Raw genomic sequence first — 20,434 nt, 5'->3', positions numbered from 1 at the left:
TTTAGCCAAGTCATTTCCTCCAATGTGGAAAGGTCATTATCTGCTTTTAAAATGATTTTGGAATAAATGACATAGATTTACAATAGTCACATTGAAATACAGGGTGTCTCAAAAATATTGGTACAAACGTTTAGAGGAGGTAGGTAACATCTAAAGGAATGTGAATCGCATAGGAACACATAACCAGAAACATCACGGGAAAGTAGTAGCAGAGGCACAAGAAGCAGAAATGACACAAGACAGTAATTAGTGGCAAACATTTATTTGACATAATATTAACAATGGAGTATGTGATGGATGCATTTCATGATGTTACAACAGATGCTCGAAGGTTCCACCACAAGACGCGATTGCATGCGTGACACTGACGCAGCATGGATTGGCGGACACGGTCGAACACACCTGGAGTTTCTTTGACAGTACCAGCAGCACAGACGAGTCTCGCCACGAGATCCATTTCCGTCTCCACAGGTGATTCATACACGATAGATTTGAGGGCCCCCCCCACAGAAAGAAATAAAGGCTCGATAAATCAGGTGAGCGTGGGGGCCAGGCAACGGGTCCACCACGGCCAATCCATCGACGCCCAAAACGCCTGTTCAAATGGTCACGAACACACCTTCCATAATGGGCAGGCGCCCCGTCATGTTGAAACCAAATGTTGCGTCTCACATTTGCTGCAACATCGTCAAGTGACCCTGGTAGAACTTGTTCAAGAAAGATCCAATATTTAGTGGAGTTCATGCGGGATGGTAACAGGTATGGGCCGACTAAGCAGTCACCGACCATACCTGCCCACACATTTATTGCGAAGCGATGTCGTGCCACATGGGGGTGCACACCGTGTGGGTTGTCGTGAGTTCACACATGAGCATTGTGCTGTTTGAATAAGCCTTCCCTCATCCGTGAACAAAACATAGGCTGGAAAATTCACGTCTTGAACACTTTCTTGGAGAAACCACTGCGCAAAAGTCATACGAGCAGGATGATCTTGGGAGAGCAGTAACTGAACCCTTTGGAGATGAAAGGGGTGTAAGGAATCGTCGTGCCAGACACACTGTACACTGCAACGAGACACTCCTAAGGCAGAGGCAATGGCACATGTGCTGGTAGTAGGATAATTCTGGACGGCATTCAACACACTTTCTTCCATGGCAGGAGTTCGCGTCAAACATGGTCTGCCCGCACTATTCCTGTTACCTCTAAATGACCCATAATTGCACAAATTTTGATGCACACGCGCAAACAAACTGTGGTCTGTACATGCCTGTCTGGGAAGCGTTCTCCATAAATTCGTTGAGCGGCTCGTCCATTGCCCTCTGCTAATCCATACACTAGGTGCATGTCTGCCAGCTCACAGTTAGTATATCGATGCATGCTCTTCGCGCGGCAACTACTGTGCCATCTACCGATTTACGGTGACGTTTCCGATTATGGGTTCCTATGTAATTCACATTTCTTTATATGTTACCTACCTCTCCTAAACGTTTGTACCAATATTTTTGAGACACCCTGTATAGTGTTGTTTATTGTAACAAAAGTTACCATGAACGAGTTGCAAAATGATTTTTGCTCTAAACTTTTTATTAAACAGTTTAGAGCAAAATGATGAATACAAAAAATTGCAATTCAGTTAATTGTAATAAACATAAAAAATGTGATTATATATAACAGCATTATGATGTATATTTTATTTCATATTTTAGTGCTTTTATTTAGTATTTTGGTGCTTTTTTTTTTTTTTTAGGAGCATTAGAAACTAAGGCCATATTGCTCCAGGAATATGCGGTGGTCATTCCCTGACCTTTCCGCATCCTCCATATTTGGTGGTGACGCGCTCGAACCCCGGTCTAATCAAGAAGCATGTGCTACGCACTGTTGCTCCTTCCCACCTGGCTACGGAGGCGCCTGTATTTTAGTGCATACTATGTGATGTCTAACAACAACAGTACACTATTCATAGCTGCCTACAGAAATATATGCATTTCTTAAAATTTATAATACATTACAATATTAATTATATATACCAAAAGCACCTTAAAAAAATATATATATATTATTAATAGCCAAATTGTGCAAGGAAGCCTGAGGCTTATGCTCATGAAAAAAAAAAAAAAAAAGTTCCCGAGTTACCCTGAGAGTGAGGGAGAGAGAGTCAAAAGGAGAAGGGAATCACCAAGAAAGTGAAGAATGATGATATCCAGCTCGGGACCCTGGATGTGCCAAGCCCATACTCACCAGATGTGAGCCCCCGGGGTTTATATATATATATATATATTTCGAGAATTATGTTGTTTACAAACTTCCTGCTCACAGTGACATTGCAATATTCACAAACTTCACACTGCCAAATCTGAATAATTAGATTAAAACTATTCATTTTCTACAGATTACAATATACGTTAATCAAAAAAAAAAAAATCTTCAAATTATCAGAAAAATAATGTTCTGAATAAAGGACAAGCTAGCAAACATCCACCACATAATAGCCTCGTTCCCAAAGTTTGTTGATGAAGCACTTTCATCAATATCAAACATCACTGAAGCAGCTATCATAGTTACTACCATGGCACTGCAGTATCAGCAGTTGGTAGTGACTATGATAGCAACTAAACAGCAGTTTTACTTCTTATACAGGAAGTGCTCATTATTTGTAAAAAACACAAAAGCAACTGATTGCAAATGTATCAAAATCAGAGAGCAAAGGTTCTTTTTAGCAATCAGTCTCATGTAAATACAGATTCAAGTTCTGAACCACGATTTGCATTTTTGTTGAAAGGACCCTGGCATTCTATTCTTTACAAATATCATTTAGGACAATTCAGTAAGCTACATATTAGTACAATGCTATAGTATATGCTTAGAAACAGTTATCATGGTGATGTTCTGAGATTTTAAATGTATAATGAATTCATCTATTCTGGTGATGCTACACCATTTAAAAAGATATTAGTAATTTGGGCAGAACAATGGATAACAGTAATTGTCTTTAAGCTGAACGTAAGTCCAAGCCTTAATTCAGTGACTTCATGAATGCAGGTCAAGTGTACAAATTTTATTATTATTATTATTATTATTTTTTTTTTACTTCAACCATTGTGTTGATATACCTTTACAATCCTATAGTACTGTAATGTGTAAGGTGAAAGTAGCCCAATTCTTAGGGTTAAAGGTAAACCTTAACAGTTATGATTTTAAAACGTTTTAATTCCAAACAATGCTTGGCTGTTCACTTGGACAAAACACTATTCATAGTTCGACACACATTTGCTAACAGAGACTATCTGCAACTAATGAGAATCCAATAAGCTTAAAAACAGTTTCCCTGGTGGCATCTCCAATTTTGAAATTGTATAGTGGATTCAACTATTCTGGTGACACTATACAATTTAAAAAGATATTAGGAACTAAGGTATGGATAATAGCATTTGTCTCTAAGTTGAACATAAGCCCGAGCCTTAGCGCTGAGGAGTCTATGCTTGGTCTTCAATGAAAGCAGAAATCTCTCTATGATCAAAACTGCATACAAATAAAGCATACAAATTTTGCTTTGATTGATGTACTGATGTTTTAACTACTACAAGATCATTTAAGCAAAAACATTTTCATGAATTCAAAAGTAAAGTACAGAAATTACCTGTCTTATCAGGAAGTACTTGAAGGGAATATATCCAATCTATAATCTGTTTCCTGTTTATTTCCTCATCTAAACCATTTAATAAGTCTAGTCCTGATAAGGCAAAAAAAGCAACTGTTAATCTGAAAAAAATAAAAAATAAGTAAATAAAAGTATTAGACAAAAAATAACACTAAAAATATACTAAATAAAAATAAAAATGTAGTTCAAGAAATTTTAAATAAGTTATAAAATGTATACAAAATGTGAAATCATCATAAAAAATTATGCAATCTGAATTACCATTTGTTTTGCTGAATGAAAAACACAAAACACAGACACAAACTTACCTGGCCATAATGGGGGGGGGGGGGGGAATAGTAAAGTGGTTGCATTTGCTGAACAAAACATAAGCCTTTTCCAGATGTTGGGGATGTACAGCAAATGCAACCACTCTACTAGCCATGAGGAAATTTAACTGTGCTCTGTTAACTCAGTGAATTCCAAAATTTGAGTATTAGTGTGGGGTTGCAAACAGATCCAATATAAAAATGCCATGCAGTTGTGCATGAGTTGCTCATGCAGTTACTTTTTTTTTGGTCAATACAACACTTTTACCCGTATTTTCATATATTATAATCATAACCTCCAGTTGTGAACAGTACAACTAGCCAAGTAAATTCAGGACAAAAGCCTTGTTCCATGAGAGTTATAGAACGTTAATATACAGCTTAGGGCAATTGGACCAGTCTTGTACATAGCTATGAGAAAACTTCATAGAATGAGATTACATTGCACTCAACATTAAATAAAAACCAATGCCCCAAAGGAGCATTGGTTTTTATTTAGTGTTGCTATTTATTTAAAATGGATGACATTACTGCCCACACTATAGTTTTAGCTCTTTCTGGCTCTTCTCTTCCTCAGTTGACAATTAAGCACCATAAGAAAATAATGTGATGACCCAGTGATAAGAAATATAAACACAATATGCAAGATGCTTGAGAGTCTTAGAAGTTTTAAACCTGAAATTTTTGGCAAAAGCCTTATACTATGTGACCATTACTGTATAGATTAGGGCAGAGCATTCCAAACTGTGTACTACAACACCTTAGGGTGTTGCATCAGGTCCCAAAGGATACTGCAAAATATTGCCATCATAACAATGTTTTCACTCTGATTTCCTTTCCTTTCATACATTGATGACTGATTAAATAAAAAATGGAATTAAGTAGTAAATTAAAACTTTACAACAATCTTCGCATAAATATTTAGCATGTTTCATTAAAAATTTACAATATAAAATTTATTTTAATGTACTTTATTCTTGGTGACTAGTGCAGTGTTCTCCCCAGAAAATTTTGCCAGCCGGGTGTGAAAGTGTAATACTTCACAATATTATAAAATTTTCTTTGTAACCTAAGCAATCCAGAGCATCGCACAGTTTAACATTGCATGCTCCTGTTGCATTTACCTCGAACACATAGTATGTTCAAATTAATATTTAACAAGATCAGTGAGCAGTACTGTATGGTACCGCAAGAATCGCTTAAATTTTAGGTGGGTAGTCAGTTAAATTTACCGGGCGGTGTGCCCATTTGATAAGCCCTGGGGAGAACACTGTGGTGGCTATGAGAAAACCAGGTTTGCTAAAAAAAAAAAGTTAAAGTGCACTAGTGCAACACCAGGGCAATTCATGAAGTATCTCCACAATACAAGATTCACACATTTTGTAGCAAACCTAGTCTGCTCATTACTACACACAAAACTGAGGCTACTGCCTTACCTATAACAATTATATTACAACTACCTTAAATACAAATTCTATTGGAGGGGGGGGGGTTGAAAAATTTTGTGGTTTGTGGCCCAAGTACGAAATGTTAGTGGAACAGTGTTAAAAATTTCTGTACTTAAATGTATAACACTTCAAATAGTATCCCACTAAGTTTCAACAATATTTTTTTTAATTACGGATTCTGAAGTCATCCAATATTTGGGAAAAAAGGGACTAATACCAAAGCCAATTCATGAGGATATGGTTACAACTTTAGAAGAAGATGCCCCTTTCTATTTCATGGTTAAGAAGTGGGCAGCAGAATTTAAATGAGAGAGAAAGAGCTTGGACGATGAACCACGCTATTTCTATACCGTAATGCTTGACCACTTGGCTATAGCAGCTTTAAAGTTTAGCCAAGTCATTTCCTCCAATGTGGAAAGGTCATTATCTGCTTTTAAAATGATTTTGGAATAAATGACATAGATGACATCACATAAATGACATCACCACAGAAGTGATGAACACATTTCCACGCTGTGGAAATGTGTTCATCACTTCTGGGGTGATGAACCTGCAAATGTTCATCACTCCAGAAGTTGTTGACAATGTACACGAGCTGGTAATAGGTGATCAATGAGTGATGGTTCAGCACATTGCCAGTGTCTTGGGCATCTCATTTGAACGTGTGTACCACATAATAATGGAAATTCTCACTATGAAATAGGTGTCAACGCAATAGGTCCTAAAGTCATTGACAACAAAGCAAAAACATACAAGAGTTAAAGTCAAATGAACATTTGCATAATTTTCAAGCAGATACAGCAAGGTTTGTGACCATGAATGAGATGCGAGCCCATCACTTTCAGCCAGAGAAAAAGGAACAGTCCAAACAGTGGAAACAGCTTTTCTCCTAATCCAAAGAAAGTAAAGTTAATTCCTTCTGCTGGAAAGGTGATAGCATTAGTTTTTTTGGGATGCTAATGGAGTGCCAGTGAATTACCTGCAGAAAAGCCACAGTCACAGGGGCATATTATTCAGACTTTGTGAGGCATTTGAGTGAAAACATCAAAGACAAACAAAGAGAAAACTCAGCAAAATAGTCTTGTTCTACCAGAATAATGCACCTGCTCACAAGTTTGTTGCCATGGCTGCACTGCATGAGTATGGCTTTGAAATCTTGGACCATCCTCCATATTCACCAGATCAAGCACCCCTGGACTTTCATCTATTTCATAATTTGAAAAAATATCTGGATGCCATCCATTTTCACACTGATTGTGACATCACCGCTGTAGTGGATGCATTCTTTGAAGCCCAACAGAAAACTTTATTCACAGCTGAAAATGCATTGCAGCATCAGTGGCAAACGTGTATTGACCAAGGGAGGGGGGGGGCTACATTGAAAAGTAGCATAAATAAATAATCAATTTTCTGTTTACACTCAGGGATGACCACAAGGTCACAGGAGTTGACAAGATAGAGAGAATGTTACCAGATTCCTCAAATAAATCCTTCACACTCAAGTCAAAAACTTTTCAAATGCCACTTGTACGTTCAGTAGTTAATTTTTTATAAAAACTTAAACTGTACATTCATCATTTTCCCTCTAATATTCTAAATATAAAATAAGCAGCACACACAAACAACCTGGAGCAAGGATATTCTAGATCTGATCATTGTCCATAAATCAGACACCAACAGGACAATGCAGTGATTACTCCATTCTATAAGGTAATGGTAGCTGAGTACTGTACACAGGTCTGGAAGCCTCATTTTAAGGAAGATGTGAATCTGTAAGAATGGGTGCAGAGAAGAGCAACAAGATTAGTCAAGGTCATAAAAGGATACTCTTACTACAAAAAAGTCTTGTTATGTGCAAGTAACCAACCCACAAGTCACTCTGTACAGTTGTTAGTTGTATTCACCACAGTTATTTGGCCTATAACACACTCCTATTCATTTGTTTTCCCAGTGCTTATGTCACACCAAACTGAATCAACATTGCACTGCCACCCATGTCAACTGGATGTGCTGTCTTAGACTTTGTGCTTCTTAACTAAACTAAGAGCAGAAACTCAGATATGAAATTTTATGATCAGTGTAAACTGGCAGCCAGGAAAGACAATGGTGTCCTGTTGCTGATTTATTGAACATTATCAAGTAGAGATCATAGTCAGAGTCCCACTGTGTAAGGCAATTATAAGACCACATTTGAAATACTGTTTTCAAGTATGAAGACCTCATCCAAAAAAAAGATTTGAGCTTCTTGAAAGAGTCCAAAGATTTAATGGAAGCTTGCTTGGTGAGATCAGCAAAAGGACAACTATACAAAGGGTACTAGGAAAGTTTTGCAATATGACGCAACAATGAATCACAGGAAGCTGCTTGTTGCTGCATGTTGAGACATGTTCACACATGCATAGTAGCCGCCGCGCCAAGTCAATGGGCTCAGTTATTCATTAGTAGTAAGTGTAAAGTGCTTGCGATGGCATCGTGGTCACGAAATGAGATAAGGACAGTTTTGTGGTATAATTTCAGTGCGTGGTTTAACTATAGACCAGTGCTTAGAAGAAATGCATCTTGCACTAGATGATGATTGTCCACATCGTACAACGATATTCAGGTGGTATAGAGAATTCCAAAGGGGAAATTTCACGCTGGAGGATTCGTAGAGGCCGGGAAGGCCACGAATGTCAGTTACGGAGGAAAACGTTACTGCTGTGAGGAAAATGCTTGACGAAAACAGGCGAGTGACCTACCAACAGATAGAGGATACTTTGGGCCTAAATGCACCAGCAATTCGTTCGATTCTGCAAGATCATTTGCACGTGAAGAAACTTTGTTCTCTCTGGGTGCTGCATCAACTGACTGAAGAGCAGATGACACGACGTGTGACTTGGTGCCGGGAGATGTTAAAAAACTTTGAAAAGGGACAATCTCGGTATGTGAACAACATCGTGACAGGTGACGAGACTTGGCTGTACTATTACGATCTGCCGACTAAGGCTCAAAACAAAGTTTGGGTCTTTGATGATGACGACACACCCGTAATTGTCAAAAAATCCCGATCTGTAAAGAAGAAAATGATAGCTGTATTTTTCAAATCGAGTGGAATTGTGGAACGTCTCGTTTTGGACACGCAGAAGACAGTCACAGCTAAGTAATATACTGAACAATGCCTGCCTAAAGTCATTGGATCTATGAAGAACCTGCGGCCAAAGTCAAGAATGGACACCTGGTACATCCATCACGATAATGCTCAGCTCACCGCGCCAAAGCCTGCACCGAATATTTGACCACGACAAGACTGAAACTTCTCGAGCACCCTCCCTACAGTCCAGACCTTGCTCCCTGCGACTTTGCACTGTTCCCGCATGTGAAAATGAAGCTAAAAGGGAGGCGGTTTTCCAGTGATGAGGACCTTCTACGGGCTTGGGACAATGAGTGTGCTTTACTCCCTAGTGAAACTTGGCAGAAGTGGTTTAAAGATTGGTTTCGGAGGATGGAGAGGTGTATTGAATGTAGAGGAAATTACTTTGAAAAAATTAAATAAACAAAGCTGTATTGCAAAATTTCCTAGTACCCTTTGTATGAGGAAAGACTGTGTATGTGGGCTACAGAGCTTGGCAACCAGGCACCTCAGAGGTGACCTGATTGAGGTTTATAAGGCTCTGAGAAGAGTTAGTAAAATGAAATGAACGAAGGTAGAATTTTTACTGTTACAGAGAATTCAAGAGCTCAGGGGCATTAATTCAAATTATAGGGAGAGAGGTTTAGACTAGATTGTAGGAAGTTTTCTTTTGGCCAGCGAGTTTGTTGATTACTGGAACAGTTTGCCTTTGCAAGTAGTTTAGGCTGACAGTTTGAATAAATTGAAATGTCAACTGGATAGTTACCTGTGTGAAGGGGGGAAGCAAATAATTTGTTGTATTTTCTTAAATACCTTTTTTTTTTTTTTTTTTTTTTTTTTCAGCAAAAGCCTGTAGCTTTCTTGCACTTTATGGATATTACCATTGCTGTTAACTGCAGATACCATTTAAACCAAAATCTGTAAGACTAGTTTTACAGATTCTGCATCATATTATTTAAAGTTTTGTTCAAGGCCACATTGGTTTTTTCTTTGTTAATTCAGGTGCTAATTATTCATCATAGAAGAGGACTAGAATTGTGGAACCACTTCCAGTTGACTGTGTAGTACTGTGGTTGAGCAATTTTAGAAGATCCCATTTCAATGAATCATCCTTAGGAAAGAGTTGTTTAGTGATTATTTCAACAGTGGAGAACCAATCCGGTGATTCCTGGTTATTGTTAACGACCGTGTTATAGATTTCTCTGCCATGTAGCTCATTTCTTGAGATCTTATAAATTAGCCCCATGGACCCGAGTTACCTATTTGTTTTACAAGCCATGCCAGCACTTAGTTTTCTGGTCCGCAATGGCATTGAATGAAATTTTCCGTTTGTCTTTAAGATCCTACTTTAAAGGGTGCAAGAATATTTGCTGATGCTATCGAGGCAGTGTTAGGTGGGTCGGAAAACTGCTAGCTTGGGGGGAGAGAAAGACCAATAGATTGACAGTAGCCACTCGCAGAGGTGAAAGAGATTCTTGCACTGCTTCTATTAGAATGAGCAGAAGCCTGAAAAACAAGATGCATGGTATTTCAGAGACTGCTGGGAGCCATTGCGGTACAAGTAAACACATGGGTTGTGTTAGGGTAGCTAAGAATAGAAACAGGTGCAGGTATACTTGCGTGTACACCAATGGTAGGAGTTTAGTAAATAAATTTGATGAATTTGAGGTATTGCTCAAAACATCGAAGGCAGATATTGTTGGGATATCAGTGACGTGGTGTCACACAGATATAAGGGATGCAGAACTGCAATTTGGGGAGTACAACGTCTACAGAAAGGATAGACAGGATAGGAAGGGAGGAGGGGTTATGTTATTAGTTAAGAAACACATAAAAACCAAGGAAGTGAAGCCAGTCGACATCGCTGGACAGTGCAGTGTGGAGTCAGTTTGGTGTGACATAAACATTGGGAGATCAAAATTGAGAGTAGGAGTGTGCTATAGGCCTAATGACTCTGATGAGTATAATAAGGAACTGTACAGGGAAATAGAGTGGGCCAGTAAATCAGAGTGTCTTATAATGGGAGATTTTAATTTCCCAGATATTGACTGGAATTTGGGGGCTGGTTACTCACACACTAGCAGGACTTTTGTGGATTTATTGGATGATTGTTTTCTACATCAGCATGTTCGGGAGGAAACTAGAGGGAGTAATACTCTTGATTTGATTATCAGTAGTGATTCTTCATGCATTAAGAATCTGCAGATAAATGAACCACTAGGTGGCAGTGATCACAGTGTGCTGAAGTGGGATTTACTCAAAGAGGTAACTACCATTAGGGGTAAAGGGAAGGGTTATTGCTTCCGTAAAGGCGACTACGATGGACTGAGACAGTATTTAAATTCTATACAGTGGGACCAACTGATGATGTTACCAACAGCAAATTCAAAATGGGAAGCATTCAAAGAACTTATCTTGGAAGCTACTAGGCTTTACATACCAACTAAGAAATATTGTTCAAGGTTTAGGCCAAAATGGATGTTAGATGAACTAATGAGGCATATGGCAGAGAAGAAAAATGCATGGGATACATACAAATTAACACATGACACAGAAGCCTATGATAGATACAAGTTGATATGCAACCAATTTACAAAGGAGGTTAGGCAGGCGAAGGCAGATTACGAGAAATCCTTGGCAAGGGATGCAAAGAAAAACAGCAAAGAGTTCTTTACTTATGTAAACTCTAGAAGGAAGGGGATGAATCAGATTGGTCCACTTGATATTGATGGGTCAAGTGTTGATGATCCTGCTCAGGTAGGTAACAAACTAAATGAATATTTTGCATCGACATTCACACATGAGGAGTTATTCAGTGAGGGGAATGCCAGAGGTGTATTCAACTCTAGCAGTAAGCTACAGAATCTTGAAATAACTGGGAGTAAAGTGGAGGAGAAACTGTTGAAGATAAACACAAGAAAGGCACCCGGGGTGGATGGGATCTATCCAGTTATATTAAAGGAGGCAGTAAAGGAAGTAAGCAAACCCTTAGCCATAATTATGAGAGCTTCCTTGGACTCAGGGGAGGTACCCATAGACTGGAAATGTGCAAATGTGACCCCAATTCACAAAGGAGGATCAAAGGCTGACACAAGTAATTACAGACCTGTGAGCTTAACTTCTGTTCCAGGAAAATTAATGGAGGCACTGGTTAAAGAAGCATTGCAGGATCATTTAGACAAGACTTCAGTTATAGCTCAGACACAGCATGGTTTTGTTAAGGGGAAGTCTTGTCTGACCAACTTGATTGGATACTATGATGCAGTCACAAAAGAACTGGATGCAGGGAATAACTTTGATATTATATACTTGGTTCTTAGAAAGGCTTTTGATACTGTTGCACATGGAAGACTGCTACACAAATTGGAGCAGTGTGACATTGGAGGCAAATTGCTGCTATGGATAAAGGGGTGGTTGAGGGGGAGAAGACAGAGTGGTAATCAATGGACACTGCTCATCGTGGACTGATGTTATTAGTGGAGTCCCTCAGGGCTCAGTGTTGGGTCCATTATTGTTTTCTGTATTTATAAATGATATTGATGATGGTATATCGGGCTTAATGTCCACGTTTGCAGACGATACGAAGGTTGACACGGTTGTCAAGGACACTACTGACACTATGCTGCTGCAACAGGATCTGGAAAGGTTGAGCAGATGGGCTGAGAGGTGGCAAATGAAGTTTAACATTGATAAATGTAAAGTACTACACATGGGAAACAGCAACCCCAGAGCAACGTATCAACTCTGTGGTACTACACTGACAGTGGTAGAGAATGAAAGGGACTTGGGGGTGGTTGTGCAGGCAGATATGAAGTTCTCTGAGCAGTGCAGACGGGCTGCAAGAGTAGCTCATGGAGTATTGTCAATGATATACAGGAATTTTTCCAGCAGGGATAAGGAGGTGATTATTCCATTGTATAAGGCGATGGTCAGGCCACACCTAGAGTACTGTATACAGGTCTGGAGGCCTCATTTCAAGAAGGATGTAGAGCGGCTGGAACGAGTACAGAGAAGGGTAAAAAGATTAGTGAATGGAACAAAGGGGTGCTCTTACGAAGAAAGGCTTAAGTTTTGCAAATTACAGTGTCTGGAGACTAGGCACCAGCAAGGTGATCTGATAGAGGTGTATAAAGCCTTGAATGGTTTAAGCATGCTCAATGCTTATGGGATTCTTCCTCTAGCTCAGAAAAATCACCTGAGAGGGCATAAATTCAAATTGAGGAAAGACAGATGTAGGATAGACGTGCGGAAATTTGCCTTTAGCTAGCGGGTGGTTGGTTGGTGGAACAGACTTCCATCCCTTGTGGTGGAGGTTGATAGCCTAAATAAGTTTAAGGCTCAGCTGGACAGGTATTTCGAACGAACAGAGGGGTGAAGTGGAAGTGGTTTTTTTTTTTTTTTTTTGGCTGATGCTGCATAAGCTTGCTTTCTTGCATCAAATGCCTCTACTAATGCTAATGCTAAAGAATTGAACATCTTGCTCCGAAATGTGCTGGTTTCTTGGAAAACATTTTCTGGCAGCCATTACCTGGCATCTAAGGTACTGTGTTCAAGTATGGAGACAGCACCTAAAGAAAGACATTGTGCTGCTTGAAAGGGTTCAAAGACGGGTAACTTGCCTGATGAGATCGGCAAAAGGGTGTCTATATGAGGAAAGACTTCGAATATGTGGGTTGCAGAGCTTGGAAACAAGTCACCTTAGAGGAGACTTGATTGAGGTGTTTAAGGCCCTGAGAGGCATCAGCAAAATGAATAAGGACAAAATTTTCACAGTTATAAATGATTCTAGAACAAGGGATCATAATTTCAAGTTACTGGGGAGGAGATGTTTAGACTGGACTGCACGAAGTTTTATTTTAGCCAGCGGGTAATAAATTACTGGAATAAGTTACTACATGGGTGGTAGAGACTGACAGTTTGGGGAAATTCACAGGTCAGCTGGAGGAGGCAATTATCTACGGGAGGAGAGTAACGCATAGATTATGTATTTTCTTTTCTCTTATTATTTTTCTTTTCTCTTATTATTTTTCTTTTTATAATTATTATTTTATTTTATTAATTTATTTTTTTTATTTTATTTTATTATTATTATTATTTTTTTTTTGGCTGGTGCAGCATAAGCCATAGGCTTCCTTGCACCATGTGGTCATTGCTAATACTAACACTGCTGTCCACCATGGAAGAGCATTTGGTCCAGCTATCTTTCTTCTGGTAGAGTATTCAGATGCGATGGATAAGAGGTTCTGAACATTAGTGTATTCTGATACAGAAAGGGAATTTAAATTCTGAGCAACTTCCTGGTTGAAAACCGAATCCAAAATTTGTTTAAATTTATTCCATTTAATTTTCATAATAAAAAACCTTAAATCTTGTAGGTGCACACCTGCCAAAACATGATGCTGCATTGAAACAGAAAAAGTGATTGCACAGCTATCACTATTAACCAAATTAGGTTGCACCTCCTAACTTGACACATGTCTATCAGATTTAGTAGATGTCATAGTTACGTCAATGTTAGATTCTCCATTAACTGTGGAGAATGTAAAATGGATGAATTGGTAGATTTTGTATGATCAGGGTGTGTGTGAGAGAATTAATTCCTCTAGCCTGGTACCCCCGGGATCATAAATCTGCTGTACCAAAAAGGGGACTTAGCATTTAGGTCAGCAGTAACTACAAGGTGTTTAGAGGCAAATCCAGAACAAATTTTTTCTAAGCATTGAAGTGTAATTTGGATATCTTCAGATGGTGGGTGGACAGTGAGACTAAATAAAACGAGAATGCTCCATAAGAGATTAATATACAGGTCACGTTTGCAGAAGAAAGTCATGAAATTAATAATTATAACCAAATCTTTATTGCAGACTACAATGGCAGTCTTAAGAGGAGAGTCATCAGAAAAAATAATCCTTGTAAATAGGGAAAAATCCATAATCTTGTGAGCCAGACTGCCAACTTAGGGAAGAGTAATACGGTTCTTTGATGCAAATTAAATCATAATTATTTTCTGTAGCCACAACACGAATTTCATCCAAAGCGGCAGAGATCTTTGGCCATTGATTTGTAAAATGTTTAAATAATATTCTTGTTGGGTAGCAACTGGAGAACAGAAGGAGTTAGGTGTATTATTCATGGCAAGTACGCTGTCTATTTTGCCAATTCAACTGCTTTAATGTATCCTGGGCATATTGGATCTCAAACCGTGTGATGATGATCTCGGTTTTTCCGGTTGAAATTTACATATTGTGGTGATTCCTTCTTATGCTTACAGTCTGCAAAGATGTGCCCACCATTGGCACAGTGGCCACAGGACATAGTTTTGTGAGAATAATTCTGAGTAGAATGACTATAGGCCAGTCACTGAAAGCATTTGGAAACTACGGTGAATTTTCTGAAATTGTGTGAAGTGAATCCTAAATAAATTTGATCACTCTGTAATAACCACTTTGAAAGTGGTGGACCAAAACCAGTAACCCAGTTTGTGATCTGATTACCAGAACCTGAACTGAACCTAAAAGTTGTTTCTTGCTTAACCTCATCTGAAGAAAAGTGGAATTCTTTGAGATTTTTGAGGTACCAGTCTTCAAGGATATCTTCTTTTTAGTATATTGTTTTTTAACTCTGTATATTAACCAGGTTGAATTACTCAGCTTGGGTTGCTAAAATGTCAGACCAGTCTCCATCAAAGAGGGTAGGCTAGTAAAATATATATATATTTTTTTCAACATCTGTTGGAATAGCTGTCTGCAAGATGTCCTTTGTTTCTCAGAAGATGATCAGTTTTATTTTAATGTCACAATTTTGTTTTCTGATAGTACAGAAAGGGCAGACCAGATAGGAAGGGAAGAGGAGTTGTGCTGTTAGTTAGGAAACACATAAAATCCAAGGCAGTGCATCCAGTTGATGTGGGTGGCCAGTGCAATGTTGAGTCAATTTGGTGTGATATGAGCACTGGGAAAGGAAAAATGAGAGTAGGTGTGTGTTATAGGCCTGATGACTCTGATTACAACGAACAACTGTACAGAGAAATTGTGGGCCAGTAAATCAGAATGTCTTATAATAGGATTTTAACTTTCCAGATATTGACTGGAACTTGTGGGTTGGTCACATGCACACTAGCAAAAGTTTTGTGGATTTACTGGATGACTGTTTTCTACAGCAGCATGTGTGAGAGGAAGTAATACACTTGATCTGATTATCAGTGGTGATTATTCATGTGGGATTTACTTAAAGATGTAACTACCATCAGGAGTAAATGGAAGGGATTTGGCTTTTGTAAAGGTCACTATGGTGGTCTCAGATAGTTTTTAAATTCTATACTGTGGGACCAGCTGATGATGTTACCAACAGCAAATTCTAAATGGGAACCATTCAAGGAAGTAATTTTGGAAGCTACTAGTCTTTTTGTCCCAACTAAGAAATATTGTTCAAGATTTATGCCTATGTAGATGTCAGATGAACTAATAAGACTTGTGGCAGAGAATAAAAAAGGCATAGTATGCATATAAATTATCAGGTAACACAGAAGCCTGTGGTAGATATAAACTATTCCATAATCAAGTCACAAAGGAGGTTAGGCAGGCGAAGGCAGATTATGAGAAATCTTTAGCAAAGGATGCAAAGAAAAACGGCAGACTTCTTTTCTTATGTAAACTCAAGAAGGTAGGGGGGTGAATCAGATTGGTTCAACTGTTGATGATCCTGATCAGATAACTGACAAAGGAGTATTTTGTATCTACATTCACACATGAGGAATTCTGTAGGGAAGTAGAGGACAGAAGCGTATTAAACTCTAACAGGGAACTAAATGATTACGTAATAACTGAGAACGAAGTGACAGAGAACGTTGAATTTGAACATAAGAAAGGCATCTGGAGTGTATGGGATCTATTCGGTTATGTTAAAGTAGGTGGCAAAGGAAGTAAGTAAACTCCTTAGCTATAGTTGTGAGAGCATCCTTGGACTCAGGGGAGGTCCCCACAGACTGGAGATGTGCAAATATATCCCTAATTCACAAAGGGGGATCAAAGGGTGACACGAGTAATTACAGACCAGTTAGTTTAACTTTGGTTCCGAGTAAAATAATGGAGTCACTGGTTAAAGATGCATTGCAGGATCATCTAGACCAGTGGTTCTCAAACTTTCTGAGCCCACGCCTCCCCTTGACCTGTAAAATTTTCCCGGTGCCTCCCTTGAAGTAAAGCATCTATAATTGTGCAATTTCTTATTTTTAATATGTTAATACAATAATTATTAATACTATATGAAATAATAAGCATCTGTAGTTCTAAATTACTAGTGTAATTTAGAACTACAACTTCTAAATTACTAACGATTATTATCAGTAAGTAATCACACCAAAAACAATAAAAAACACAATCGCACACCGCTGAAACCATATTTTCAACCATGCAGCTAATGCTATACTATGCAATCTACCTATATATGTCATACAAGTGCACACTAAATTATATATATTACATTACATCATATCAATCATAATTCATCAATCCATTTCAGCAAAATATATTTTTTTTTCCAAATGTTTATCTCATGTTTATATTGAAGTTAGAGTGAGAGAGGTGGTGGTAAATGCTTTAAAAAATAGGTTATAAAATTTAATGTTAGGTTATGAAAGTTTATTTATATGTATATATTTTTTTATTTATATATGTTATGTTATGAAAATTACATTTCTGTTAAACTTTTTGTGCCTCCTTTTGCACTAGTCCACACCTTCCCAGGGAGGCACGCCTCCCAATTTGGAAATCGCTGATCTAGACAAGGCTGCAGCAATAATTCAGACACAGCATGGGTTTGTTAAGGGAAAGTCTTGTCTGACAAATTTGATTGGATATTATGATGTGGTTACAAAGGAACTGGATGCAAAAAATAATTTTGATATCATATACTTGGATTTCAGGAAAGCTTTTGACACTGTTGCACAGGGGAGACTACTGCACAAATTAGAGCAGAATGATATTAAGGGTAAGTTGCTACAATGGATAAAAGGATGATTGAGTGGGAGAAGATTAGTCCTCTTCGTGGACTAATATTATTAGTGGAGTCCCACAAGATTCGGTGTTAGGTCCACTCTTGTTTTGTATATTTATCAATAATATTGATGAAGGTATATATCAGGCTTAGTGTCGAAGTTTGCAGATAATACAAAGGTTGGCAGGGTTGTTAATGACAGTAATAGCAGTGTGCTACTGCAACAGGATCTAGATTATTTGGGCAGATGGGCTAAGAAGTGGCAACTGAAATTTAACCTTGACAAATGCAAAGTACTGCATATGGTAAGTAAACCCAGAGAAACGAACCAACTGTGTGGTACTACACTTAAGGTGGTAGAAAATGAAAAAGACCTGGGAGTAATTGTGCAGGCAGATATGAAGTTTTCTGAGCAATGCAGACAGGCTGCCAGGGCAGGTCATGGGGTTTTGTCAATGATATACAGGAATTTTGATAGCAGGGAAAAGGAGGCGATTGTCCCTTTGTATAAGGCAATGGTCAGGCCTCGCCTTGAGTACTGCGTACAGGTCTGGAGTCCTCATTTTAGGAAGGATGTAGATTTGCTTGAGCGTGTACAGAGAATGGCAACAAGATTGGTGAGGGGAATGAAGGGATCCTCTTACCAAGAGAGGCTTAAGTTCTGCAAATTGCAGTGGCTGGAGACTAGGCACATGTGAGGTGATCCGATTGAGGTGTATAAGGCCTTGAATGGGTTAAGCACGCTGAATTCTGATGGGATTCTTCCACTTGTTCAGATTACGAACATAAGGGGACATAAATTCAAATTGAGGAAAGACAGCTGTAGAATAAATGTGCGTAAATTTGCCTTTAGCCAGCAGTGGTTAATTGTTGGAATGAACCTCCATATTTCGTTGTGGAAGTTGATAGAATAAATTTATGAATTTGTCCAATTCGTCCTTAATTAAATTTAAGAGGGAAATGGACAAACATTTAGAGGGAATGATTGTGTGAATTTTTTTTTTGGCTGATGCTACATAAGCTCATACGCTTGCTTTCTTGCATCACATGCCATGATTACTATTACTCACCTTTATAAAAGCAAAATCCGTTCCCTTTACATTTGACCATAGTTATATCTTTAAGTAGCTCTCACATCAATATATTACAGTCACTGCCAGTTAGTTGTTTTAATACATGAAGAGTAACTGCTAAGTCACTGATGAGTAACTTAGTAGTGACTCTGCCTGTCACTGTATATTATAGGTGAAATGTAGTAGCGTAGCTACCCTTTTTCGGGCCAGGAGGCAAATAACATGTTCGGGCCCCTACTTAATTAATGAAAATTGCAAAAATAGGAAACAGCCAAAGACGCCGGGCCCCTAAAGACCCTGGGCCAGAAGGCAATTGCCTTGCCTGCCTACATGGTAGCTACGCCACTGGTGGAATACCAAAAGAGTTATATCATTTACATTTTTTATACCTAAGGGTTATACCCGTACCATTTTTAACATTTATTAGTGATACAATGTATATTCTCTGTATCTTTTTTTGGTGAACTTGTTAACCAAAGCAAAACTAATCTACATCATCATCATAAGATATTTCGATTTTAATATTACCGTTTTCTTAATTTTTTTTCCTCAACGTTTTCTCATTTTCTCATGAGAATGCAAATATTCATTTCATGTAAGGTGGGGGGGGGTAAAACGAATCAAGCGATAGTAACCAACATTAGGAGGTGGGGAATTAATGCATGAAATAACGACAATAACAAATACATAACATCGTAAAAATTGACTTAAGCAATTTAATAAAAACTGACATTCAAGCTATTTTATGAAAAGCTGACACTAACCTGTTTGAATCTAAAGAAGAAAATCTCTGTGGAAGCACCTGAAGACACCTACGAAAAAAATTTATGTGTTTTCCGAATTTAAAACTACCACATTCACAAAATGATGCCATACTTCTATATCCCACTATGTTGACAATTCTCCGAAATCAAATTCCCCCTCTTAGCTCAAACATTCCCTCTGATTCCCAACTTTTTTTTTCTTTCGACTTCACATCCAAAGAATACAAAATAATTATTACTAATCTTTTATAGAACAAATAACCCGCACAATAGTGTATACCAATCTCAGTCATGCAAGTCAATAAAACTTGGCAAGAAAATGCATTACGTTAGGATGCAACAGTCCTGTGAATGCCCTTCTAAATAAATATGCCATATCTGAATTATGCAAATTGGCACTGAAAGTGAGTATTCATCAAAGAAAGCTGAAGACCTAAACAGGAGATATGATTACCCCTAAGAGTCAGATATACCCATGGTTAGCTAGTACGGCCAATGAGAGTAATTTCAGAGTTCTCTTGGTACTTACACTCACTCTTCCAGGAAAGAAGTTTCATATACTGTTCTGAATTGGATAATTACTTGAAATATGTTTTTCTTATAGTATCATATAAGTTAATGGAAATGCGGTCTAGGTTCTTGGGTGTCCACTCCATTCGTGAAATATCCAGACTGTGGAAAAAGATTCAGAGAGTACAACATATCCGTTGTGGTACATGTACCACAGCTCATAAGTTGTACTGTATGAGAGGCGAATGGGTGGTAAAGAAGTACTTGGCAGCCTAACGAATCTCTATAAAAGCCTGATCATGGTCCAAATGGGATTTCCGTATGCCTTGCTGAAGTCACAATTTTTCTTTTGCAGATGTTAATTTGGAATGAACTATGGATGCCCAGGATATCAGATCTTCTCCTTAGAGGCTCCTTAAATCATAGATATAACCCCAGGGGCTCAGATCTGGTAAGTATATCCCACTACGGCACACCTAGGGTCCTTAGCCGGACATCATCATTCTTCTCTTTCTTCTCTTGGGTGTCCACTCCCAAGCAGGCTTCTACTATTTGACTGACTCTCTCTCT

At 38.4% G+C, this 20,434-nt stretch overlaps 1 protein-coding gene across 2 annotated transcripts in view; it reads right to left on the bottom strand.

Moving 5' to 3' along the window:
- betaggt-I (geranylgeranyl transferase type-1 subunit beta) overlaps positions 1-19,542 on the bottom strand; it is a 156,420-nt gene extending 136,878 nt beyond the window's left edge. For both annotated transcript variants that reach the window (XM_090371711.1, XM_090371712.1), the window contains exons 1-2: positions 19,355-19,542; positions 3,638-3,759 (exon numbers count right to left, since the gene is read on the bottom strand). In XM_090371711.1, the coding sequence (XP_090227837.1) occupies positions 3,638-3,759; positions 19,355-19,464 (232 nt within the window). In that variant the 5' untranslated portion in view covers positions 19,465-19,542. The remainder of the gene's footprint in view (positions 1-3,637; positions 3,760-19,354) is intronic.
- Positions 19,543-20,434: the final 892 nt, after the last annotated feature.

Source organism: Mastigoproctus giganteus, chromosome 4 (assembly GCF_048544385.1).
Source record: "Mastigoproctus giganteus isolate SK-2022 chromosome 4, ASM4854438v1, whole genome shotgun sequence".
Taxonomy (NCBI): Eukaryota; Metazoa; Arthropoda; class Arachnida; order Uropygi; family Thelyphonidae; genus Mastigoproctus; species Mastigoproctus giganteus.
This window is presented reverse-complemented; position numbering and strand designations above follow the sequence as displayed.